The sequence below is a fragment of the Falco cherrug genome, chromosome 3 (genome assembly GCF_023634085.1).
Source record: "Falco cherrug isolate bFalChe1 chromosome 3, bFalChe1.pri, whole genome shotgun sequence".
NCBI lineage: Eukaryota > Metazoa > Chordata > Aves > Falconiformes > Falconidae > Falco > Falco cherrug.
This window is the reverse complement of record NC_073699.1, coordinates 29,070,768-29,097,780: the sequence shown is the minus strand read 5'-3', so window position 1 is coordinate 29,097,780 and position 27,013 is coordinate 29,070,768. Positions and strand designations below refer to the sequence as shown.

Sequence of the window (27,013 nt, the reverse complement as noted above, 5' to 3'; positions counted from 1 at the left end):
GCCCTGACACGTACCGCCTGGTTTGTCAGAAGGCTGGTTGTGTGGTGAGAAGCTGCAAGAGGCAGGAATACAGCAGCTGTGCAACTCCCTTCCCCAAAGGAAAGAGTTTGCCGTTAAGCTTAACAGAGGAAGTCAGAGCAGCCAGGCACCCTGCACTCTCTCCACACTGCTATCCCCTGGCTGTGCCGTGGGGGAAGAAAACATGGAAAGAGATTTCCTGGAGATACTGGGTCCTGGCTAAGGCAACAGGCTGCTGGCACATCGTGCAGGCAGGGCAGAGTCTCAGGCCATCTCTGAGCACCTCTGAGCAGCCTGTGGAAAGCACTTGATGCCAGCCGAAGGGCCATGGGGAGAGCTGAAGCCAGCTGCTTGGGTGGGTGAAACCTGTCGCTCAGCTCACTGCCGGCACTGATTTTGGTGCTGGGGCTCTCTACAGCCTCCCTTTCCTGCCCTTGCACTGCTCACACCACAGGCATCTGCAGATCCATGCTGGGACCAGCACTGTTCAACATCTTTGTTGAAAACATGGACAGTGGGATTGGGTGTACCCTCGGCAAGTTCGGTGATGGCACCAAGCTGTGTGGTGCAGGCAACATGCTGGAGGCAGGGATGCCATGCAGAGGGATCTTGACAGGCTTGAGAGGTGGGCCCATGTGAACCTCATGAAGTTCAGCAAGGCCAAGTGCAAGATCCTGCACCTGGGTCAGGGCAGCCCCCAGTATCAGTACAGGCTGGGTGGAGAATGGAATGAGAGCAGCCCGGAGGGGAAGGACTTGGGGCTGCTGCTGAACAGAAAGCTCAACATGGCCCAGCAGTGTCTGCTTGCAGCCCAGAAAGCCAACTGAACCCTGGCCTGCATCAAAGGAAGTGTGGCCAGCAGGTCGAGGGAGGTGATTCTGCCCCTCTACTCCATCCTTGTGAGACCCCCCTGCAGTGCTGTGTTCAGCCCTGGGGCCCCCAGCATAAGGACATGGACCTGTTGGAGCGAGCCCAGAGGAGGGCCATGACGATGGTCAGAGGGCTGGAGCCCCTCTCGTATGAGGACAGGCTGGGAGAGTTGGGCTTGTTTGGCCTGGAGAAGGGTCTGGGGAGACCTTGCAGCTGCCTTCCAGTACCTGAAGGGGCCTAAGGGAAGCTGGGGAGGGGCTTTTTACAAGGGCAGGTAGTGACAGGATGAGGAGTAATGGCTTTAAACTGAAAGAGGGTAGATTCAGATTAGATATTGGGAAGAAATTCTGTACTGTGAGGGTGGTGAGACACTGGAACAGGCTGCCCAGAGCAGCTGTGGATGCCCCATCGCTGGCAGTGTTCCAGGCCAGGCTGGATGGGGCTTTGAGCAGCCTGGTCTGTGGAAGGTGTCTGCCCATGGCAGGGGGGTTGGACTGGATGATCTTTAAGGTCCCTTCCAACCCAAACCGTTCTGTGATTCTATGAAATCACTTCATCTTCCTTTTCCCCTTTGCAAGATGGTCAGAAGAAAAGCCCCACCCGAGTTTCCTGTTGTCAGTTACCTTTTTTGTTTTCTTAATTTCATTATTGGGTTTTCTCTCTCTCAGCTTCCTGGCAGATCCCTGGCTGTTCGTTCGGGCTGTTTGGGACCCCTCAGTCACCGCCCCACTCTGCTGGCACAGAGGTTTGTGGCCAGTACGTGGCTGTGGAATGTAAACACCAGCTTGTACAGTGCCACATGGGTTGCCATGCCCCAGCCCTCCACCTGCAAGCAGCTACCGGGCCAGTGGTTTTGAGCCACAGCCTGTTTTGAAGCATTTCCTACTGTCATTGTGGAGATTCTGCATGATTTCTTTCTCTGTCACTGAGGAAATCAGCTTTGAAGACAAAACGGCAGCAGAGGGGTCTGAGCTTGGTCTTGTATTTGGTGCAGAACAACCTGCGCCCCACCAAGGGGCTGGAGCACCCACTGCCTGCTTGTGCTGGTCATGAACTGGAGCGTGCCATGCAGCCATGCCTAAGGACGATTTCCATACTGAACATCAGTATGTATCACAACCAACCTGCCAGCAAAGGTGTCCATAGGGAATAAGCTGTGTCCTGTATTTTTGACCCAGTTACCGTTTCTTTTCTGCAGTGGCTGGCAACCAGGCAGTGCTGTGACAGCCAGACTGTGCTGCAAGCGGGGTTACGCTGCTGGAGTCCTGCTGGGATATGCAACTGCTCCATACGCCCATGGTTGTAGTGGGCCAGAGGAGGTCCATATGCCCACAGCTGCAGTGGGCTGGAGGAAATGTGCTCAGCACTTTTCACTCAATCAACAAGATCAAAGTCCTTATGCCCTGTGTAGATGACCTTCACATAGGTGCTGGGGATAAAGTTTGGCTCGGCTGTGGGGCCAGGAGTGAGTATCTTGGCTAAATACTGATCTTAGGCTAGGGACACAGAATTTGAAGCAGTCAAGTTAGCAAGTTAGAATCATAGAACAGTTTGGGTTGGAAGGGACCTTTAGAAGTCATCTAGTCCAATCCCCCTGCAATAAGCAGGGACATCTTCAACTAGATCAGATTGCTGAGGGCCCCATCCAACCTGACCTTGAATGCTTCCAGGCATAGGGAATCTACCATCTCTTTGGGCAACCTGTTCCAGTGTTTCACGACCCTCAGTATAAAATTTCTTCCTTATATATAACTTCCATCTCATCTGCTGAATTTGGCCTGTTCCTGAACAAGGTAACATGTTTCAGATTACCAAAGCTGCTGAGTTTCTGTCCATCAGCCGAACCATTGCTTGGGATTGAGCTGCTGTTGTGCCGCCAGTGGTGTGTGCTAGTCTGAAACCCTGAAGAAGGTGGGAGCCTGTTTCAACTGCTCTGGAGTACCAGGCTGGGTCTGGGGGTCCGTGCCTGTCCTGGGGTGCGAGGGTCACGCAATGAAGTATTCATATACATCCATGTCTTCAACGTCTTTGAAAATATATGCAAGCAATAGGAAAGTGCACAGGCTGTTTCCTTCGCTGTCCTCCATCAACATAGCTACACTCTTGATGAAGCCCTCCCAGTAGGAATGAACAGATGATATCCTCTGTTCCCAGTTTGGTCTGAGAGCCAGCCCACAGCGGCTCCCCTGGTTCTTCTGCCTTTCTTTAGTCCAGTGTTGTAGTAATGGCACAAAGCCTTTCTCCCTGTTGTGAGCAGAGGTTATTGTAGCCAAGGCTGCTTTATACACCAGCATCTCAAGTAACTGGACAACCGGTTAAAAACAATTACCTTCTCCATCTCCAGGCTTTTCCCCTTATGCCTTTCAGCTAGTTGCACCAAAAAAACCCTGCGTTTCCTAACAAAAGAGCCTTGTTCTCCACTGCTGTTTCAGCTGGGATCGAGTGTCGGGTACGCCTGCCTGCTGCGTCCCCTGCATCCCCCGCGAGCTCCCAGCTTGGGGTCTGCCCTGCCAGAGTCCGGGGTCAGAGAACTGATGGGGAACTTCTGTCTAGCTGCTATCCCTGCCCTCGTGTGTCGCTGTGAACGGGAGCCAGAAGGAGGTGGCTAGAGGCAGCGGTACCGAGATGCAACTCCCAGGCATTACTACTGCTGCTATTTATAATTTCTCCTGTCTGTGCCATGTTGATGCGACAATAGGATAGCTGTTTTGCTAGGCAAGCTGTATTTTTTTTTTACCACTGATACTTCTTGCTTTGTCATTGTTTCCTTGCTTTAATAGGAAGCCACCTTTGTATTTTTTTTATGAAACACCTCACTAATTTCTATAAATAAGAAGGGCGAGGCACATACTGGAGAAACTTAAAATATTTGCAGTGAAAACCAGTGATACATACCAGAGGTGTATGGACTGGGAATTGACCGTGACTCACCATCACTCTGAAGAACCGTATCCAGTGATTGCAGCATTTGCCACTTGATGGCTTCTTCTTCATGGGTTGCTGGTGGCCTGATCTGGAGGGTGCTGGCCCCTTATGCTGGGCTTCTACGGGAATCTTCCTGTGCTTTATCCGGGGCATGGCATCACTTTGCTGGACTCAGGTTGGGGAACTTGATGTGCTGTATGACAGAGCCTGCCAGGTAGGGCTGTCTAGTTATTAGTTTCTCTGGCAGCAACAAGGATTGAAACATTTCAGTTTCAGTTTCAGTAAAATCCGCTAACAATCCAGAAGGGAACAAGATCCTATCTGCAGGAGCTTGCCCAGAGAGCTGAATGGAGAGTTATAGCCCTATGACACCATTTACAGAAGGTTGGCACAGGAGCTTTCTAGCTAATTAACACTCCCTGCAGTTTCATGGGCTTTGCCACAGCAATATGCTCTCGCAGGTGGTGTATGTCCTAACTGGTGTTTTGAATTCAAAATCTTAAGAATAGAGGTGCAGACAGTGAGCCAGTGGGTATTCCAAAGCGGACCATCCGCTGAGAGCAAGGAGAGAGGGCAGCCCTTCCAAAAAATGATGTCGCTGGAAACACGCCTACCTTCATACAAGGTCTGTTGCTGAGCATGAAGTGTTCCAGCCCGGCACTCTGCCCAAAACCACTGTTTTCTCTTTTGAAAAGCAGATCTATAAATTATAGGTGGGCTTGCACCAGAAGCTGGGATGTCAGAAATTGCATATGTTTCTGGAAACATCTGATTCGTGTCCAAAATCTGCTGCTAGTCTCTACTCTGCTGTATCTCAGGTTGAATGTGTGAGCTGTGTGGCATCTGGAGACCTCTCTTATTTCACCTGTACAGCCTCAGCCTGAATCTAACCCACGTTTATTTAACAGGCTGAATTTAAGCTGCCGGTTACAAGCCTACATCCTGAGAGGTCCTTTCTCCTGGAAGCGGCAGAATCCTCCCTTCAGCTCACCCCCCTGAAACAATGGGGTGAAAAGCCACGTCTGCAGTATGCAACTTAAAAAGGAGTGTAAGAAGGTTGTCTTTCCCAACTATTTGTCTCCTGATGTCTCACCATGTAGGTGACCACAGCAATTCAAAACAGCTTATTTTATGTGAAAAAGCTAATTGCTCCTTCCTTGGGCTCTCCTTCATGTTCCACTTTTTAGACAGTTAATTGCCATCCCCATTCTGTGGCAACAAATCAACGGCACACAGATCTCAGATCAGAGCCTTTACTGCTTCTCTGGCTTCCTCCCTGCTGCTTCACACCCTTCAGAGGTTTAAAAAGAAGTTAACAGCAGGACAGGGAAGCTTGTCCAGAACGACTGATTTCCTTTTGCTGACCCTGATGGGGTCGTGTCCTGTAACCCTTGTGGAGCAAGGGAGGATGCCACTGCATCTTTTAACTCACTTTATTTTCCTGGCAGTGCTGCCCCTCTGTCCAGGGAGGGCTGAGCTGGGATCCTGCCATCGTCTGCTTGTGGCACAGGGTGAGGGATGCTCTCCTGTGTTAAAATGTGAAAAATGATGGCACTTGAGGATAGCCTCACCTCTAAACCATGCAGTGCCCTGGAGGAAGGTCCAAGATCGCTCCCAGCTGGACAGGAATAACTGAATCAAAATGCTTCAGCCTTTCCCACCAGCCCAGTGGTTCATGTCACCAGGCATGTCCGGCAGGCACAGCCCCCATCTCTGCGGGCTGCCAGTGATGCGCAGGGTGACGGGGCTGGGTGCAGGCAGAGGAGAGCTGGGCACGGCTGCTGCTGTGGCAGGTGAGGGGAGCACGGTGGCAGGGTTTCTGGCCTTTTGAGGGCTACCAACTGTATGTCCCTTGTACCACACTGCTGGGGACAAGGTGTGCGGAAGCAAAGGCAGCCTGTCTCCTGGGTGCTGTGAGTGCTGGGGATACAACATGGTCACGCCTGTATTCCCACTGCCATTGTAGTGGCTGGTGGCCAGTGACTAAATAACCCCTGAGTCAATTTTTAACTTTCCCAGCACACGAGTTCCTTTTTCAGCAAGATGACGCGTCCCCCTGGGAGGCTCAGGCACTGATGCAGCAGCCGTCTTGCTGGATTTCCCCTCCTGCTGCTGATGGAAACCACCACTTCCTTCCCCACCTCCCTTCTGGCCCCTTCCCTGCCCCGTTCCCTGGAACAGATGGGCGCCTGCTGTCCTCCCCAGTGCCCCTCCAGCCCCTGGGAGAAACACCAGGTCCCCGTACCATTTCCCCTTACCTTCCCCTGATCCCCAGGGGAAGGATGATGGAAAAAGCTGTCCTGAGTGGTACATGCTAAATGCACTGAGGGGCCTCGGTGTGGCATGAGGTCGGGGAAGAGGGTTTCAAGGCTCTTAACAGCACGTGGCCATCACACCTGAGAAGCACTTGGGCACTGTCACTGTCGGTCCCACTCCAGGCAGAGGTGTCAGTTTAATTGGCAGGCATGCAGCTGCCCTCCGTCTCACTTAAATGAGATTTCTTGTTTTGTTGGGGAACATGCCCGGCTGCTTTGAAAAGGATGCTCGTGGTTTTCTGAGGGCAAATATGTTTCATGTGCTCCATTGAGATAGAGTGGTGCTGCCTCTCGCAAGTGTGTGGGGGGTGAGCCCCAATCAATCAATTAGCACTGATTAACCAGAGGAAAGCTAGCTCAGGTAACCTAATCCTGCTCCCTGAGTACCAGAGCAGAGAGTGATTCAGATCATGGTGCACCTCTATCATGGCCTCAGACACATGGGGTAAGCTGTTCCTGGCTGCTTTTAAGTAGGGAATTAAGCATGAAAGCATCAGGGCCGGGCAGGGGCTGCGCTAGGGGAGAAAAGGATGGGGAGCAGGGGTGGGAGGACAGGGTCAGGGTCAGGCAGTGGGAAAGGGTTGATGAGGCATGGTCACACCACAGGGAGCTGGCTCGCAGGGCTGCCTTTGGGATGTACCTCATTTCAGAGCTCCCTGGTTCTCAGATGTTTGTACTTAATTGCTGAAACCCAGGAATTAAAGCGATGTGAGCTGCACGGTGGCAGAGGCAGCACTGCAGCAGCCCCAGGTTTGCTTGGCTGTTTTCCATTGCAGCATTGCAAACAGACCCGGAGGTGCCTGGCTGCAGCGCGGAATCATAGGGGCTCCTCTGGTCAGAGTCTCCAGCCCAGGTCCCAGCAAATGGAGTTGCCTCTGCAGGTCTGGACCCATCTGCTGAGAGGTCTCATCAGATCCACTTTGTGACAGACTAAGGGCTGGGGATGCGGTTTTATCCAGCAGGGAGCTCTGGTGTGTTTCGAGCAGTTGAAATGGCTGGTGTGGCTGGTGGGAAGCTCCAACGGTGTGGGTGAATGGGACCTGTGTGTACTCCTGAAGAGACTCATGAAAGAACATGGGCAAAGTCGCTGTCTGCCCAAACCGAGAGGCCTCTGATGGCCACGTTTTTATCCTTCACACCCTGAGGCTTGAGTGCAGCAGTGCAGCTCAGAGCTTGCATGCGGGACGTGCATTTGAGCCCTTCAAGTCCTTAGCCAAAGCTTTACCATGCAAGGGAAAGGCAGAGCCAGAGCTTGCGAAAGTCTTTCCTGGAATGGTGGGATTTTAAGGTGGATTCAGCATTTGTGAGATTGCGCCTGGAGGACTGTGTCCAGTGTTGGGGTCTTTGGGCCAAAAGGAGGACTGATAGATGGGAGCATATCCCATGGAGACCACGGACATGGTTCTGGAGCTGGAGAATAGGATGTAGCAGGAGAGGCTGCAAGAGCCAGGGATGTCCAGGGTGGAGATAAGAGGACCAAGCTGGCTACAGATGCCTCCAAGGAGAGCACGGAGAAGGTGGTGCTTAGAGGTGCATGGAGAAAAGAGAAGAGGCAAGATGCAAACTAATACAAGGAAAAAAATCCTCATTCAGAGGGTGGTCCAGCACTGGCAGGGGCTGCTCTGACATGTGGTGTCATCTCCATCCTAGGAGAGATTCAAGACTCAGCTGAGCAAGGCCCTGAGCAGCCTGGTCTGACTTTGAACTTGTCCCTGCTTTCAGTGGGGACAGATGACCAGGTGACAGCCAGGGGTCTCTGAACTACTCAGTTTTGACAAGTCTTGGCTCTGCTGGGTGCTGAGTCCTCTGAACGTCACCACCCCCACAGAGGTTGTTAGTGCTTTGATGGTTCCTCTGAGCTGGAGCTTGTGGAGATCTCTTGCACTTCTTGGCCTGGCGGAGTGGGGACACAAGAAGAGATTTCAAGGAGAAATTCTGGTTTACCTCTCTGGTCAGAGCCAGACCAACTGTTTTGATGTAAAGAGATGGTCTGCAACGGCCAGTGACTGCAAAAGGCTGAATTGAAGCTGGCTTGCACTAGAGATGGAGGGAGAAAGGCTGGAAGGGAACAGCCTGGTATCTCTTCCGCAGTGCTTTGCTAACAGTACCGAAGTGCTTACTATTTTTTTGTTGCGGTTCCAAGACTGGCATTTTTAACACAATATTTTGTCACTTCATTATTAGCGGGAGCAAGACTTACAGCTGCTCTTGAACTCAAGAGAGATTTTGAAGCCCTCCTACCTCCAGCAGAAGCCACCTGCACCTGGCACCTCAGCAGGTGCAGCCTGCAATGGCCTCATGCAGCCCTTCCTTCCCCAGCCTGCCAGGGGTGCGGGGCTGAGGCTGCTCGGGGAGAGCTGAGAACAGCACGGGCTGTTTGCTGCAGTATTTTAAGCAGGAAGAGATACCAGGCTATGATTATCTTCCGTGTGGATGTGAACAGATGAAACGCAGTGTAATTTATGATTCTTGTGTTCAAATTGCAAGGCACCACGAGCTGCCAAGGTGGCTGAGGATTGAGCATCGGCAGCAGCCTGCAGGTTGGATTGCAGCAGGCATCAAAGTTTCAGGGATGCTCAAGGGCAGGTTCCTCTTGTTCCTCAGATCTGCATGGCATTTGGTGAGGTGTATGTGGAGACGAATGGCTTTCTTACCCCCCGTTTTCAGTGGGAGAGTTTGCCCTGGGCTTCCCTGGGAGCATCGTGGAGAGGTGTGGGTGGGGACTGAGAGCAGGTTAAAAGAACAGTCCTTGCAGTGCCTCGTGTGCCTCTGTCAGCCTAATGAAAACCTAATAATTAGGACTGCCATTCTCTTTATCTTTAATTACGAGGTAGCGCTTTATTTTAGAGGGTAAAAGTAACCCTGTAATTACCTCGTACAATTACTCGGTTATTAGCCAGTCTGTGACGCTGCAGACACCCAGGAGAGCCCTTGGCAGGCTGTCACAGGGCTATGTGGGCTGCACAGGACCCCTGGCAAAACCGATCCATCCTCTTACCCAGACCACACGCAGAGCCCGCGGGGATGAGGACAGTGTGAGGCTCCAGGCAGAAGCAGATGGCCTCTGGCAGCGAGGCACAGCCCTCCAGGAGCCTTTGGCTCAGCTTCTGTGTGCTGCTGAGGCCTCACCATCCCACGTTTAGCCCGACTGCTTTCACCCCCGGGCACTATTCTTCCTCCGGGGCAGGAGGTGGCATTGCCTCTGCCCAGGGAGTTGGCAGGCCTGCCTGCCTCGCTCGGATCTGAAGCACCAATGAGTTTACGTGGTCGCTACAGCGAGAGCCAAAGTGGGCTTCGCTGGGCATGGGGGAGGAGAGCGGTGCGCTGGCACAGGGAGCGCCTCGGGGTCAACCTGGCTGCCCGGTGCCCTGCAGGCTCACAGCCACGCTTAAAACATGCCGGATGGGTTAGCTTTTCCTCCTGCTGACAAGCCCTGGACAGGTGGAAGCCCTTTTCTCAGCTTAGCCTCCATCAGTGCCTGCTGCCTGTAGCCCCTGCCCTGCTGGGCTGTGGGGTGGTCTCTCATCCTCACTGCCCCCCACCAGGTTTGCTCCTTTAGCTGAGCCATTCCAGAGCCTGTCTGGTATTTCAGCCCCTGAAGAAATTAGTAACTGATTTATGTAACATCTCCTGCGACTGCGGGGTCTTTGCAGAGATGCAACGGCGAACGAGTACGCTACTGGCAGAATAAGAAAAAGCTGCCAAAACCCTCCCCCAGGGTTAGCCATGGGAGTCGTGTGGCCAGGCCAGGTGCCACCCCGCTGTCCTGCAGCAGCACCCATACCCCTGTGCTGCGACTGCGGCTCAGCTGTGCAGGCAAGGCCCCAGCAGCCACATCAGCTCATCCTTCCCAGTGCCAGAGCAAGTTCTGGAGCTTCTGGCCTCCCCTGCTTCCACAGGCGTGAGGCTGAGCCCTGTCCCAGCAGCACAGCGCTCAGCACCAAGGTGGCTTCTCACCCAGCACCCGTTCACGCTGGCATCGCCTGCCAGCACCTCTCCTGCAGCCTCTGCCTGGGGGCACGATGCCTAGCCGGCACAGAAGGCTGCACATTGCCAGGCCAGCTCGCATTTTGGTGGGAGCCGGGGTGCTGCCAGCTCTTGCTCTCCTCCTGGCTCCCTGCCGAGGTCTCAGTGGCCATCTCTCACCTCTGGTCATCAGTGCTTGTGGTGGGGCGCGAAGGATGGTCTCCCCATACAGGGACACTGGATCCTGCAGCACTTCCTGGCCCTCCTGGGGCTGAAGCTCTGAGCTTGGATGGTCCAGGGGTTATTTTGAGCATGTGCATGTCTGTGGGCCAGCGATGGCAGACCTGATGTCCCCATGCAGGAACCGAAACCCACCAGTGCAGCAGCGGTAGGTTGGAAGGCTAAGCAGCAGTGCCAGCTCCCCTCTCAGCAGCTGTGATTTAGTAGCAAAGTCTAAGTCGGAAATAACAAAGAAATGCTTGCAAAATAAAAATGCTTTTGATGTGAATAGAAATGTTTATAATAATCTGGATTTTTTTCATGTCGATAAGGCTCAGAAAATGTGTTTTGTCAAAGTGACATGCAGTGAGCTCTAGTAGGTGTACCCATTTCAGAATAAAAGAAACAGAAGCCACTTACTTGATGAACCTGAAAGCTTTCTTAGAATTACAAAAAGGAATAAATTACCTTAATCATATTAACTCCTAGGCGGTCGCCCAAATCTTTGTGAGCAGTATTCATTGCATCCCAAATGGTGTAGTTTTAAGACAACTTCAGATGATCTCATGATCTCTTTTTCAGCGGTGTAAGCTATTGCTAATGGTTTGGGTTTAATTCCAATATGAGCATGTCTGGTTCAGTAACCCTCAGTGCAGCAACACGGCCGCGGCTCTCGCCAGTGATGGAGCACCCCGTGGCACCAGCACGTCCCAGCAGCCTCCCCAGGCCTCCACCACGGCATCAGCCCACGGAGCATATCCCCACCGGTGTCTTGGAGAGGGTCTGCTTAAAGCAGTTCTTGCCCAAAGCCGCAGCAGCTTAGCGTGGCATCTGCCGAGCGGCTGCAATCAGGACATCAGCTGTTGAAGCTCCTGTATGATCATGCTTATAAAGAATGAAAAATGATGTCTCAATTGTACCTTTCCCTCCAGCACCGTGTTTTCAATGGTGATTTCTCAGGCTGTCTTTTGATCTCAAGTGAGTGGGGCCACTAAATCTTGCTGTACTTGGACTGGTTTAGCAGTTGTCACCAGTCTTCTTGATTCAGGAAATCAAAGCTCTTCGCCAAAGGACTTATTCAAATGCAAAATTAATTAGGCTTTTTTTATCTTACTGCAGATGTACTTCAGGAATTTTGGAATATTAAGAACCCCCAGAGACTACTTTCTTCTCTCCAGTTACCATGGTTTGTCTTGACAGGCAGCGATACCCCCCTTTGCAGGCAGCTGCTGGCCATGCCATGAGCTTTGGGGAGCAATGGGAGTGAGTGGGAACAGTCCCATGTTGTTTCTGGAAGAGTCACCGGACTCTGGGCAGCACAATAGGGTTGTGGTGGGTGAAGTGTTTTAAGAAAAAAGATCACTGGGTAATGGACACCGCATTAACTCCCCGCTCTCCCTTTCCCATCCCCTGTCCTCCAGCTGAGCTGGTAGGAGACAGCAAATGCTGGAAACTGTAAAATTCAGTTTATTCACCCTGGATCCTGGCCGTGTGCGAGGGAGAGATTCTCAAGTAAAAATGCACTGAGAAACACTGTGCCCCGCAACTACGATCTACACGTGGTCCGATACAACGTCGTGGTACCTCCTTACAGACCTCGCTTGGCTTCTGTCTCCAGCTCATCACGGTCACAGCAGCACGCTACTAAAGCCATAATCTTGCGGCAAACGTTACGAGATCTCATCAGCGCGCTGTTTACCTTCAAGTAACAACGCAACGCGAGGACGAGGTAAACTCACAGATGAAAACCCTTTATTTGAATTGTCTATGAACAGAGTTTACCTTCCCCTCTCCTCGGGGGTGGGCGTGGGGAAAGACAGAGCGATGTGCTGCTTTACTGTCTAACCTAGTTTCTTTTCAGGTATAGAAAAAAATGTAAACATTTTTAGGCTCGATAACTATTTACTTCTTACACAGGAGCAGCGAGCGTGCAGGGCAGGGTTCAGCGCTGCATCATGACCTCTGCTTCACGCAGGGGTGGCTCCTGGATGAGTCAGACCCATTCAGGTCATAGATGCCCACAAAAAACACACCTTTGCTCCACGGGATGGAAAGGCCGAGTACTGCACGTAGCCCTTGCAGGCTCAAGCTCTGCGTGCAGGCTGCGGTTTCCTAACGGGCTGTGACGAGAAAGGTGGCCCCGCGCTCTCCCAGTGTTGATACTGGTGTCTTTGTGCCCTTGCGATCAGGGACCCCAGCCAGCAGAGAATAAAAATTAGTTTTCAGCTGCATCAGTTTTCTGATTGTGAAACCGCAATAGCCCAGTCGAGGGACACAGCAGGGCTGCAAATCAGGCTGCATTAGCCATGGTACTTTTGCTTTTCAGTTGTGACACGTGCTTTCTGCCTTGCTGAGCTTCCAGTCCAGTTCCTCTGAAAGGCAGCAGCACGACCCTGTTTTTTTTGAGAAACAGCTCATTCCCCATCGGGTACGGGGCACAGCACAGCAGCAGGACTGGCTTCTGGGACTGGAGTGACCCGCTCTGATGGGCGGCTGCGCGCGGGCGACTGCGGCTCCTTCCCTTTGCTCTGCGGTGAAGAGGGGGTCAGCGTCCTGACGTGCACCACTCCCTGCACATAGCATCAGCTCGCTGCAGACAGCTTTGAATTAATGATAAGAACATGCCCAGGTCCCATTTGCAGGTTCCCTGAATACTTTTTTCCGCTTGAATACTTACTCGTGGCAGCTTTGCATGTCATTTTGCTTTAGCGTTCCGCTGGGTGTGTATGACAGGTTGAAACATCAAGGGTTTATTATCTGCACAGCTCCTCTGTTCTATTCAGAGATTATGCTTTTGGCAAGAAATAGCTTCTGGAGGCCCCGAGGTGTCTGTGGGCAGGGGGTCACTGCGGGCAGGGTCTATGGAGGGTGCAGCTGCCCCTCTCCGGCTACATAAGCACAGAAGTGAGAGAAACCTGGAGGGTTCTGCAGCAGCTCCCTGCTGCTTTCCCTGCCGCTTGGCAGCGAGGGAACCGGTTATAAAAACACTGGGGTTTGCAATCTCCCTGCTCCTCAAGCCATCGTCTCCAGCCATGCAGAGGGTGCCCTTTCTGGGAGCTGCTCGCACGTGTCAGCTCGGCAGCGCTGCTGCAGCTGCCCGCTCCCCGGGACACAGGTTTTTAAGCATATGCAGCCTGGTGTTGGTGTTGGGGAAAAGGACAGTGGGCAAGGCCATGTACGAGCACAAAGGGCTCGTACACAAAGGGGCAGCTCCTCCGCTTCCAGCCATCAAAACCAGGGACTCACTTGCCCACCAGGGAGGGGCATCTCCAGGGGATCCAATTCACCCTGCATCTGTTACAGCGGCCAGTCAGTCACCTGAGTAAAGGGTCCCTTTCTTTTCTGTTGGCTTTAGAGGGGGGGCACAGGGATTACTACCTGTATCTGCACCCTGCACATTGACGCCTGCTCCTGGAGGCAGGTGGAGGCAGCACTGCCACTCTGCCACCTCCATCTACAGTACCTAGTCCAAAGGTGAGACACTCTGGAGTTCAACACTTTGGCCCGTTTTATGGCTTGGTGCTGAGGAATACCATCCAGGGGCCTTTCTGATCAAAATGCTCCATTAGGCTGGATGCAGCGTTGAAACTGGGGAGCCTGACATCTTTCTTCTGCTACGTGACCTGGCACACCAGATGCTTGCTGTCATGAGACAGACAACGATGCTGTCCTACAAGCTAGGCAAAAAGAACAATTACAGGTACCTCTGGGCAGAAAACACATGTGTTGCCACTCTACTAAGAGAGCTCGAGTTCATTACTTACTACAGAAAATGGAGTTTCAGCATGGATTGCCCATAGCACTTACGTGCAGGCACCACGGCTTTAGTATTTAGGTCTCCGGACAGTTCTCCACTGAGTTACCTAGCAGATGGAGCTGCCAGGCAGTCACAGGCAGAGATGTGAACTCCAGCATCGCGTCCAGCCTCTGGAGGAATCCTGCAGATGCACCAGACAATGGCTGAGAGCATAAGCTCCCCCAGGGCATGTGTTCTGTTTGCCTCTGTAGAGCCCAGCCCAGCATTTGCTGCCATTATCAACAGCACAAACATCTCCTAAGAGATTTCCCTCTTCTCTCAGATAATTCTGCATTTTCTGGCAATTCTGAGAAGCAACAGACCCTTCTCTTGTTGCACCTTCCTCAGCTACAGAAGAGCCCAACGTCTACATAGCATCCTCAGGCTCTCCATCAGAGATGCAGCTAAAGGTGGGTGTCAGATAATTCCAAGCAGTAGCTCTTAAGTAACTACAAATGGTTTTCCATCAACGGCACAAACATTTATCATTTTTTGCAAGGTAGATTTTACTTCTTGCTGTAATATGCTAATAACATTGCATTAGGGTATCTGATAGCTTCTCCATCTGGGTTTTTTTTCTTTCTCTTTTTTTTCTTTTTTTTTTTTTTCCAGTTTTATCTTCAGCTGCATATGGTCTTAGCATAAGGAGTTTAAGTCTATGACACAACTGGAAGCCTTAGCACATGCCACATGAAAGACAAGACATAATTAAAGAGGATCCAATATCACAAAAAATAAAATTACACTCCATTCTGTAGGGCTAACAACTAAAAGAAAAATGTATCATCAGAATGTAACAGACATTTCTTGAATCAAGAAAGGGTCATCTGACTCACCCCTCTTGGACATCTTATTTCCTCATAAAAGATACTTAATTGATTCTTTAATTTGTCCCAGGAACCTTGTTAGGGAGAATGTGACATAGCTTTTGCTCAGTATGTGGCATTAAGTCTGCTCCAAATTCAGCTTACATTTCCTCAAAAATATCTGTGATTTTCTGTAAGGTTTAAATAACGTCTTGAAGTTTCTCGCTTGCATAATAAATACTTTAATCAAACATTTCAATTAACAGATCTCTTATATGAATTTAAGTCAAACCTGGCAGCCCTGCAGACTGAAGTCCATGCTTTAGCCAGGGAGCAGGAGCAGGAGCAAGGCAAGCAGCCACTTTGAATGTCTCTGCCAATGTCTCAGCTGTGACCCTTAGGGACAGCTTTTAAGGACCGAGAAGAGTTTAGGCTTCCTCATTATCCTTCCAAGAAAATGTAATTTCCTGTTGTCACACCACAAAACCGAGAGAGCACCAGTGACAGATGGTGTGACTGCAGATGAGAAAGAGCTGGGCTGTTTGGTCAGCCTTTGACAGATGAACTTTGTCATCACCAGTCTGCACCGGACCCCTGTGGGGAATCCATCCAGCTCCCTGGGGGTTCATCACTTGCGCAATGCCTTCTCAAGCAGAGGAGGAGCTGACAGGCAGGTGAAGCAGGTTGGTCACATCACCTTCCCAAGTTCAAAAGAACTTCTCAGGGAACCATTTTGGAATATTGCATCAGCGATGATGGGGATGGCCATAAATAGATGCTCTCCTGATGGCTCAGAACCAGCTCTCCATTTCACTGATTGACTTGTCATTCATATCATCAGCCTTGGATGGGATTTTCGTGTTCCAAAGCTTTAATGACCATAATGCGTTAACTGACTAATCTGAAAAAATTACTCGGGTGTCCACCGTATCAGCCTGCGGGGAGGAGATCTGCGTGGCTTTGTCTTTCAAGTTATTTTGTTCGGTGTTTCAGAGAAGCAAGTCACAGGTGGGCATTCAGCCCTCAGCGCGCTCCTATGTTCAGCAACAGCTGCTAAACACACAGAGCCCGGTCAGGATGCTCACGGGGCCAGGAGAGCAGCACGGCCTGAAAGGCAGGTGCAGCACAGGACAGAGACACCAAGCTCTTGAACTTCTTTGGGGAGGAAGAAAATTCCCTTTCATTTTGCAACACAACACCGTGTATGCAGTATTACCAGAAGAAAGTGAACAAACAACTCAGTAATTGGCTACCTTGTTTCATCCGTTTGATAGGGTAAAGGAAATAAAGAAGTATCTTGAAATTCAGAGACAGAAAATCCATGGTTTTTTTCGTCTGAGTAAAGTTTCTTAAGAAACCTTACTGGCTGGAACCAGCACGGCAACTTCTTCTTTACTTCCCTTTGTTGTCAGTCCTAAGGTATTCCTTGGATAAAGGAGAAGGCGACTCATGAATCACCGTGGCTCTTTGGAGGTACGAGGCCCATCCTGGTGAGGCTGCAAACTCATCACAAACTGCATGACGGTGATCACTGATAGCCACCCTCCCCCGCTGCACATACATTTTCTGCCACCACCAAACGTCCATCGAGGCATCAGTTTTAGCCTTTGACTTGACTTTCAGGTGGTATCCCTAATTAAATCCATTTTGACTGAAAGGCACCTTGGATCCATCCTTTACATTTCCATGAGTCTGGCACATGAGGTAATGCCGAAATATTTAACATGGGATTTCTTCAGAGATTTCTTCCCCATTATAACATCACTTATCCCACCATAGACTCCCCACCGCATCCCAACCATCAGAGCTACTTCTTTCCCCTCCCTGAAAACCCACCAGTCCTTTCACTTTCTGCTTGCCTCATTCCATACCTCTTTCCCCAGCTGCTTAACAGCCCTGGGAAGCCCCAGGGCCTCCTTAGGCAGTTTGTCTGTCCCGGCTGACGGGAGCAGTGGTGGAAGGCAACGCATTGCCTCTGCTCTGCCGCCGGGTGGGTGGCAGGCAGGCACGGCTGGGGATTGTCCTTGGCTCATACACACGGCAACTGGGAATGTCAGGTCTGGTTCTGATTTTGCTTTGCAAGCATATTCAAAACCTTGGGCCGGGTATATACGGCAGATTCAAAAGCAAGTAAGGTTTAGTTCTGGTGCATATTATATCACTGTTCGAGTCACTGAGGCAAGAACTCCCTTCGCTGACCAACCCCTCGGGATAATCATTCTGAGCTCCTGCAGTAATGGAAAAGGAAAGACTGTTGAGTCTGTGATGATGTGCCCCAGGGCTCATCAGGCACTGGCAGGTTTTTTAGTGAAGAAAAAGCAAAATTAATTAGGCACTTCCTTAGAACCCCTATGTGTGCAGCATTTGATTATTTGATATCTTTAATGGTGATGATGATGATGTCATTTTACAGGTTCCCCTATGACCTTAATTGCGACCTGAATTTCTACTGGGGATAACAGTACAACCAAACTCAAATGTTAATCAAAATCTCATCACAGTTTTGTAAGTAACACAGGCCTGACATACGCTTAACATACAAATTCTTGATTTAGAAAAAGGCAGGGAAAGAAGAAAAAAGATACAAGTCAACTCTGCTTTCTCTGAAGGTCACATTTATGCAATGATCCCATTTTGCAAAAGTCCAAACCATTTTTCTAGGTCACGTTCTGTCTAAAAATCCTCATTTATCAAGTCCACGTGTGAACAGCTTGCAAAACACCTCTCAGTCCTACAAAATGGCAGGGTCCCACAAACGCGCTACTCTCATCATCCTCACCGAAACGCTGAGGGCTGGCTCGGAAGCTGGGTCGTGTAATCTCCTATGTGCTTTGAGGTTAGAGTCTTGCTGCCTCACTTCCCTATCTCTCTCAACATGTCTTCTCACTTCCTTTTGCTGTAGTCTTGTTGTTAGCCTTTCCTTTGCTCACCTCCCCAAAGTATCTGTTTGCATTCTTTGTAAAATAATTATCTTCCAGAACACATAATGCCACAGACTTATTTGTCTTCCAGAATATGTAATGCCACAGACTTACCTTCCCTAATGTTTAAAAGTAAGCTATTTCTACATCCTTAGCTGTGCAACCTTGTTTTGTTGGGAGTTCAGCTCACAAGGCGTTTCAAACCTGGTAACATAGACTGGGAAAAGATGGACAGCACACAACATTTGCTGTGCAAAAGTTAGACTTCTTTAATACTACGGATGGGTAGCAGGAAGTAAAACCCATCCTTGTGCCTTGGCAGGTCAGGAGTAAAGTTCAAGCTATGCTAGAACTGCAGACTGGCCATCAACCTGCTTCATCCTGGAGGATATCCAAGCAACTGCATCCCATTCACATTGCAGATGTTCGCTGCTTTAGGTAATAGACTTACATGTCTGTTTTCCTGCTATTAAAAGGGAAGCACTTCAGTAACTGAGTAATGTTTGGTCTAGTCTAAGAGCCTGTCACCCCATCATGGCCATTGCTCGTGGATACACGGAATGATGAGAACACAGGAATCCATGAATGGTCTGGATTCACACTGAAATGCCTTACGTCATCCAGCTTGGGTGAAACCTCAGCTATAAGTGTTAAAGAGAAAATCTTTCTCTACTTTGAACAAAACTGTGAAACCAAGTACAGAAATTCTGTCAGGTCTCAAAACATGCATACAGATGTTTTGGTGAAGTTTAGTGTTTTCTCTACAAAGCCTACAGCCCGTCACCTTTGGTCATCCCAGGACACATTAACCAACCGAGGCCACGGTACATCCTTACCTTTAGTCATAAAAATTCTCCTTCATGAAATGCCACTTGCTGGAAAACCAGAGACAACCTCACTGACCTGGAAGGTTCTCCAGTTCCTTTTGGCAGTAGGTGCTCAAATTCGATATGCTGATGCTAAATGGCCTAGCATTAGCAGCAAAATAACTTAACTGCCTGCCCCAGAAGGTTAAACTATAAGAAGCCTCTTAAAAAACGCTCAGTGCAATGGATGAGCACTAGGTTCTGTGGCACAAGGTTGGGGATCAGCCTTCCTCTGTACTCGGCGTGTGGCTGTACAGCAGCAGGGAGCATCAGTGCAGGTGAGAACGTTTGTAAGTATTACCTTTGAAATGTAAAGAAATAAAATTATCAGGTTTAGATGGAAAGAAATAACCTGATGGAATTACATTTGACATTCATCTACGAATAAAGATATTCTACCACGATAAGGATTTATACTTAAGCAATTCTTTCCCCTTTAAGGAACTTAAAAAATTCAGCAGCTTGGGAATTGGTGTTGCAGATTCACACGTGTTGACAAGCTGTTATGCCCGCCTTACAAGTCACCTGGGGTCCATGGATGCTTGCCAGCCTGCCCGGGATGGTCTGCTGTGATGGCAGCTCAGGTGTATGGTATTTAGGTTTTATGTAGCTGGCACTAACGTACAGCAATAATGGCATTGTGAATGAATGCTTCCAATATGCAGATACCACTTTGCTCACCACAAATACATAGATTCCTGACTAAACGCTCCAGCTTTAAAGCGCTGCAGCACAGTTTATACAACGGACTAGGATTAAAAGCAAGTAGAAGAAAGAACATGGAGCAAAAGAGAAACAGTGAGGAGTAACTCCTCCCACCAAAATCAATGTTTCTTGTCAGGCAAAAAATGGCTGGTCAACAGAAATAAATTGCTAAGTTGCTTCAGGGAAGCACATTTCTAGTTAGAAAAAAAAAACCACAAAAAACAACCACCACCCCCACCCCCCAAAAAAAGAAAGAAAAAAAGCAAAAGAAAGAAAGGTAGCCTGTGGTTAAAAAGACTTATTTTCTCCAACTGTTTTCCAAGCCCTTTTAAAGACAAGCCCCAGACGTAATCCAGGGCATGACTTAAAGTTCTGTCCTTGAAATATTTTCTTTTTGTCCTCTCCCAGTCAGGAGTTACATGAAGTCATGCATCTGCAACAAATTACAGCATTCCAGATCTGCATCTAGCAGTTGAGTCTGGGGGCCCCGTACGTTTCAGCGTCCTTCAAGGCTCCTTTCAGCCACTACGATCTGACAATGTCTGGATGTCTTGCCAGGGCTAAGCATCCATCTAAGGAGCTGTGTTAGAAGTAGTTTCCTTAAAAAAAAAAATAAAAAAAAAATCTGCAGAACAGCTCTACCAGAAAGTTCTCCAAACATGTCTAAAACTGCCCTGCTCACTGCAGGAACCTTAGATGTTCCAAAAATGTGGGTTCCTGAGGGGCCAAGCAAAACTGCACGGCTTGCACAGTGAACCTCCAAAGCCGTTAGAAACTCCTACTTCCAAGCCATAATTGTTGCTGTATTTTGCCTAGGAACAGAATCTGAAATTGCTGTTTTAGAACTAGAGAGAAAATGGCCATTTGGTATGTAGCATGACTGACCTGGCTCTACCCCGCACGCGTTTCACTGCTGGTAACTGTTATCCCACTGGAAAACCAGCAGATGCATCCCTCATCTAAACCGTGGAGATAAGGGATGTGTAGCTGCAGCCACACCCCATGGTCCAGTTCTCCCGCACCACCCAGTGCTAAGGAGTGACTGATACACCTGATGCCCCCGCTCATCCGCAAAGCACTTCTACAGCTCTAGAACAGTTTATTCTGCTTCAAGCACCCATTTAGAGACTGCTGTGCCTTGCACCTGCTGAAGCTCCCCGTCAGCCTTGCTGAGGAGAGGGTAGAAAGTAATCTGACCCACAACTCAAGAAATTAGTAATAATGTGAAGTGCTGACTCCCATAAAGCCACACCAGCCCAAGGCGGATCTCCCATCCCGAGACCAGACCAGGGCAGCAGCCTCAGCTTTTTTGTGTTTTCAGCTGGAAAGTGAGTTACACAGGACAAAGTCTTTGGAGCGCTTTCCTGTCACTCATCTGCCAAAAGCAGAGCCTGAGGTGAGAGGGCCACAATGCAAAGGACACTGAATTGAGCTTCATTTTCTGGATTCACGTTGTGTCTCATCATTCATGTTCCTGAATTTTTTAAAAAGCAGGTAGTTGTTATGGCAATTAGCGCTCGGTGGGTTTAACTTTTTTGTTGTTGTTTCAGACTAGGCCACAAGAAGATAGAAACAAAAAAAAAAAAGGAGAAGAATCCTGAAGGCAAATGATTTTGTTACATAAAACAGCAGAATAAATGAGTCAAGCATCCTTTAAGCTAACCTCAAGAGTGGAAATGCATGCCTGGGACTCGTATCAACTAGCAGCCCCTACTACTACAGCTAGTGGGCAATACTCTTTTTTTCTGAGGGTGGGGTAGGCAAAAGAATTATTTGCTATTATAGCTGCAACATTAATGCAAAGCCTTTGAATACACCTCAAAGGCTACAGTGGTTGTTTAGAATAGTTCTCGCTTTCCATGGGTTCCTTACATGAGTATCGAGGCACCTTAATGCCAAATCCGTAGCAAGCAACTTCCCCGCTTCGAAACGGTACTTTGAGCAGCCCTTTTCAGAAAGGCTGGGGGTCCCTATCTTCCAACAACTTTTAAGTGCACCTTGGAAGAAAATAAAGCTACTTACCATAAAGAAAAAAACCGAGAGAGAGTTGGGAATAGAAGCCAAATCTTGACTTCCAATACATTTTCTTATCGATAGGGCTGTCCTTCCTTCCCTCCTCCGCTCAGAACCTGGAAATATCAGCCTGCCCGCACCGTGCTGGGATGCGAGTTACTGGAAATAAGGCAGCAGACCCAGTCACAAAGGTGGCTTACCAACAGAAGGCGCAGCAAATTTAGCTACCTGCCTTCCAACAGGACCCGAAGCAAAAGGCAGGACAACAGGCAGGTGGTAACTGGGCTGTCAGAGGCCGCTTCTGCAGCATTTTGAACTCACATCTCTGAAGTTTCTGCACTGTTCCGGAAACCTTCCCCGTCAGGAGCACACGGCTGGAGGGGGATGCTAGGCTGCCCTCAGCAACAGGTGCTTCGATTTAAACACCCCCAACCTCTTGTGTTGTTTTGCCTGTTCAACCTGTGCTGTCTACTCGACAGTTTGCAAGCATGATGCAGTTCCCACAAAAACATTCTGTATCGCAGACGTGTGCCGTGCTCATGCTGCACTGAAAGCTCCAAGAATTCCAGGCCCCTGAAAGTCTTTTCTGCTCAATGAAGCAGGAGGCTACCTTGCCACACTGGGTATGCACCGCATGGAAAGCAACGCTGCCACGTTTTAGCAGGGTTACTGATGTCAGAACAGAGACCAAAAATACACAAAAATATCCTTGTAATAAAAGGAGGCTGATCATTCCGTACAGGAAATTTTTTTCATGATCAAGTAGTGCAGATGAGGAGTGGAAGACTGAAGGAAATGAAGGAAGACTCAGAGGGTGAACCTTCTGTGATATTTAACAGATCAGCTTAGGTACTGAAATAAAAAGGTGGCTTCCTTAAGAAAACCAAACACCACCACACACACAAAAAATTCAAGGACCTCCTATGCAAAGATACCTTCATATTTTGTGTTTAAAGGCACAAGAGTAAAATATTTCTTCTACTGTTCCACTGGTCCTCATTTGATTATGTGCTTTTTAATTTTCAGTGATTACCTTGATTTCTCCAGGTACATGGAATAAATTTACATGACCCTATTAACTCAAATCTTAAACAGTTGGATTTAAAAAAAAAAACAAACCACAAGCATTTCCAGGTCACGTTATTTCACATAGCTTACATTTCAATGTTTAGAGCAAAGTAGTTTACCATGCAAAAGTTGAAAGTCAAATCCTTTCAGTAAAGGAAGTAGGCAACATCTTCATTAAAGCTTTTCTAAGTGACACAACTCACATTTGCTATGGAATAAGCTATGGTCTTCCCTTTCTGAAAGTGGATCCAACATCCCCAAAGGAATTTTTTAGTCATGGTCTGCCAATTTGCAACACTTCCAGACTGGAATGCAGCCCTTTGTTTTGTACATGTATTTGATTACTGCTTTTTCCTTTTGAAAAGTCCTTCTCGTATTAAAGAAGTCACTGTTACTTTTTTTCAGTGGTAATTGAGGGATATACTAAGGTCTCCCTTAGGAAGCCTCATTAACCTTTGCCCTCCATATTCTTCCCGTTCTTAATCAGATTCTAATTTTTATTACCTATTATAATGTATTATTACCTTTCCATTCTAGGAATAACTACTGTCCCTAACCGCTTTTTTTTTTTAGGATTAAGATCATCCTACCCACCTTTTCTATCAATCCCAATCCTTAAATTCTGGGACAAAGGGCTCAGATGCTTCTAGAAACGTTACATAATTTCACTCGGAATGTGATGTATTTTAACCTTTTAATACTGAATTTCTGAAAATTCAGACCTGTAACTTAAGTCCACTGCACACGCAAAAAGGTAAGGCAATGGAGTTCATGTTCAGTGACTCGATCCATCTTACTGTTCCAGGTATCAGATTAACCTGGTGACACCCAGGATAACTTTTATACCCAAATAAACAGTATCTAAACCCAGAAAATACTTGCACTGTGCTTAAAGGTGCAGCTCAATCAGGAAAAAGGCCACTCAAGCTTCCCTCATGTTAACTACATAAATATAAGAATATTTCAATACAGTTCAATTATTTTCTGAGAGTCTCTGTTCTTGACAGAGATGCGATACTGTTTGGAAGCAAGTCTCAGTTTCCCTGTGATTATTTCAGTTTCAAACCACATACCTACAAGTGCCAGAGTCGTTCTGTGGATACCACCAGTGCAGACCTCACTAGGCATGAGGAAAGGAAGAGCATTGTTACTCTGGGGAGCCTTTCCACAAACCCAGATGCGGTCTGTGAACCCCCTGAACTCTAAAACGCCTGCTCAGTTCTCTTTTACAGAGCCAAAAGCAGCAAGCCTGGGGTTTCCATGTAAGTCTGCTCTTCGAGAACTTCATATGCCTTTTGCCATAAGTGTGGGGACCGTATGTTTGTTAAGGTATCTCCAGTGGTCCAGCCGGACAGTCAGAAAGCTGCAGGCATCTAAAAGTTGTAAACTAATTAATTAGAGCAATCTTAACAGATACGAAGTATTAAATCTTGACTTCCCTGAAATTAACTAAATGCCTAAATGTGTAATAATATTTTCCGTAATAAAAATACTTCCCTGTTGAATTTGAGTATAACACTGCTATTCCTCTAAAAGATGTGGGAAGACAGATGACATGAAATCTACACCAAAGGTAGTTGAAAACTCCATTCATAAAACTTTTATTCCACTTACATCAACTTAATACACATGTTCTGAACAGTTATGCTTGGATTGTTCATGAAAATTTCATAAGACATTAAACAAAGCTAGCCATCATCTCAAGTTATTTCCCTGTTAACTATTTTTACAGCACATGCATGTTAGGCAAGTATCAAAAAAAAATAATCACAAAAGCAAAAAACCTAAAAAAGTTAAATACATGGGTTTTTGTTTTACTGCTGTGCTCGATATACAGTGTCATTATGGATATCAAGCGATTCGTTTTTTACTGCATCTTTACTTGTACATTTGTTCTTAGGTTGCTTAAACCATTTAAATACAAATAAAATGTGTAGCAAAAATAATGAAAGCAACAGCAGGTAACTTTACAAATAATGGAATGTGAACCGTTTCTCTGTCCTTCTCTAGAGAAAATTGCCTGGGTTATCAAACTGTCTTAAGGAACACTTCAGCTGCAATCAAAGATGTACACTTGATCGGTATATTCCACAGATTTCACATGTTGACTTGACATGCAATATCTATAGGACATCAGTTTATTCACAGCCATGCGTGCTCCAGCTTGAATACTCATGCTAACTACACCTGTGGCTGCAACTGATTATCCCTTTTTTCCATCATGACAGACCAATATGCAAGCAGTCATCTTTGCTTGACATAGAAAGCTGTTTTAACACTGGCCTTGTGGGAAGCCACAATGTACCAAAAGTACTATGCCAAACATGTAAAACTTGTATAAAAATTTCACAACCCTATATTGGCCACCTCAGATGAAAACAGGTAAATTCCCCAAATGTTAACTGGCTCTATTCCCCTAATATTAAACAAAACCACATGGGAAATATAGAAATCCAAATAGAAGTAACATAAACCTGTCAAATCGTAAACAAAAACTATTTGTGGGACAGCATGGATGACAAATGGTCTACTGTGTAAATTTCAGAATGAGGCAGACGGAAGTTGGAAGGCTGGTTAATTCTCCCCTCCTTCTCCTGCTTCGGCTTCATCTCCTTGGGTATCCGATGTCCACAACTGTTTGGGAAAGAAAAACAGAATAAAGTGTGTAAGACACTAACATTTATGACTACTAATTAGTAAAGTGATTATTAGAAAGAGAGCCACCTACTAAAATAATTTTGTAAGAGGTCCCACCATGGAGGGAGGGGAGAAAAAAAAACCAAAAGGGGGGTGGGGGAAAGAGGCACATTAACTAATATATTTCTTGGCTACTACAAAATGGAAATCTAGTTCTAGGTGACCCAACTCTGCATGGCATTTAATGAGGAAGTTCATCAACAGTCAAAACCAAAGTCTCATATCCACAAGGCTCACTAAAATATGATCACAAGCAGGCAAGAACCAGACCCACAGGACAGATACATGAGAATTGGGAACTAACAGTACTTGGTTTCCTGTGGATTTCTACCATCTCCTCAAGTGAACTTTCTTCACCCTTCTGAAGGAACATCTTCAGCAAAGGTCTCTTTCCACATCCAGCATTATAGTGAATGCTCCCTTCAGAACAGGCATCTGAGTATTTTTGCGTTTTCTTTTTAAAACAGAAAACATGTCGCTGAAATCTCCATCCCTTGGCTCTGTTCAGTCGGTTGTGCCCTCATTTAGCAACTGTTGGAACGCAGAGCTTCCTTCCTTGCCCTGCCCTCTAAGTTTGGAAGAAAATCAGGCTAAACATGCAGTATGCACAAAATCTTATTTTCAGCTCCATAAAATAATACTAAGGAGCCATATCTCAAGATTAAGTACCACCTAAGGAAACTAAGCATCAGTTCCAGAGCAAGACCCAGGGCAAAGAAATTATTTTGTGAACCGAGTATTTTGCCACGCTGACTGCTTCCAAACTATTACCAGCCCAGTATGATTTGTAATCTCTCACTTTATGAAGTTATAGCAGTATTAACTGAAATCCTTCACGCTCTATAGCGTAAGGTGATAAAACCTAAGAACAACTAATTCTCTACCTACCCACAGCATTACACCATGAAGGTTTCACGAGATGCTTTGAAAAAAAATTTAAAAAAATATAATCCAACAGAAACATTTTATCCATCCCAGGAGTACAAGACAATAGAGAAACCTCTGCAAGACCAGTAGCCTCGTTCTTGCTCTGAACAGGATGCACAGGATCTGCGCTAAGCGTTCTTTGCTGAAGGCATTAAGCAACAAGTTATTTTACTAGAGACAACAGCATACTAACTAGTCTGTTTCTAACCCCTGCACTAGATTTCATGCTGCATTATTATAGTACTACATTACTCTCAATTTCAGTGCTATTCTTATTAAGCAACAGTTAGTAAGAACAGTTTTATCAGAATTTTATCAGAGGCTTCTACCCTAAATCCTCACCTCTGGAATATCTACAGATAGGTACATATACATATATTTATTCATTAAATATCATGGGGCTGACTGCTATGAAAGGAAGATTATCAGTTGAGAGCACAGTTTAACAAATCTGCTGGGAAAAAAACCCCAACCCTTAGGCGGAAGGGATGCCTTTTGTTTTTAATTAAAGAAAACAAAACAATTTTACAACAGAGCAAAAGAAGGAATTACCTAGCAATCCCAGTAAAACAGATTTTGACTTGATACATTAAAGAACCCTCTAAATACTTCTCTGCCTTCAGTCCCTGCTGAGAACAAACACAGACTCTTCTTCAGCCATACAAGCCTCAATGCAAAAAGAATCGACAACTGAGGAAACTGCTCCTGCACATAACCGATCAATGTGCTGAATCACTGTCAAAAACCTACCTCACAGACTGTAACAGACTTGCATAACTAGCAAACCAGACCTTTTTTACATTTATGAAATTCATTGCAGTCTTTGTCAGTCACACATACATCGTAAGTTATTTTTGCCTCAACAAGTTGTGGAAAAACATGGAATCAATGCACTCGTACA

General features: G+C 47.5%; 1 protein-coding gene and 1 long non-coding RNA gene across 6 annotated transcripts in view; one reads left to right on the top strand and one right to left on the bottom strand.

Moving 5' to 3' along the window:
• The window catches only part of LOC114017597 (uncharacterized), a 36,675-nt gene extending 11,689 nt beyond the window's left edge, over window positions 1–24,986 (top strand). Inside the window, exons 4-5 of one of the 5 annotated variants that reach the window (XR_008731470.1) lie at window positions 1,557–1,994; window positions 2,087–24,986. This is a non-coding gene — a long non-coding RNA (uncharacterized LOC114017597). Of the gene's footprint in view, window positions 1–1,556 lie in introns of all 5 variants that reach the window. The other 4 variants (XR_008731473.1, XR_008731471.1, XR_008731472.1 and 1 more) reach the window with 4 other exon arrangements.
• YWHAZ (tyrosine 3-monooxygenase/tryptophan 5-monooxygenase activation protein zeta) overlaps window positions 24,074–27,013 on the bottom strand; it is a 27,896-nt gene continuing 24,956 nt past the window's right edge. The window contains exon 6 of the mRNA XM_055705591.1: window positions 24,074–25,122. Within this exon, the coding sequence (XP_055561566.1) occupies window positions 25,063–25,122 (60 nt within the window). The 3' untranslated portion in view covers window positions 24,074–25,062. The remainder of the gene's footprint in view (window positions 25,123–27,013) is intronic.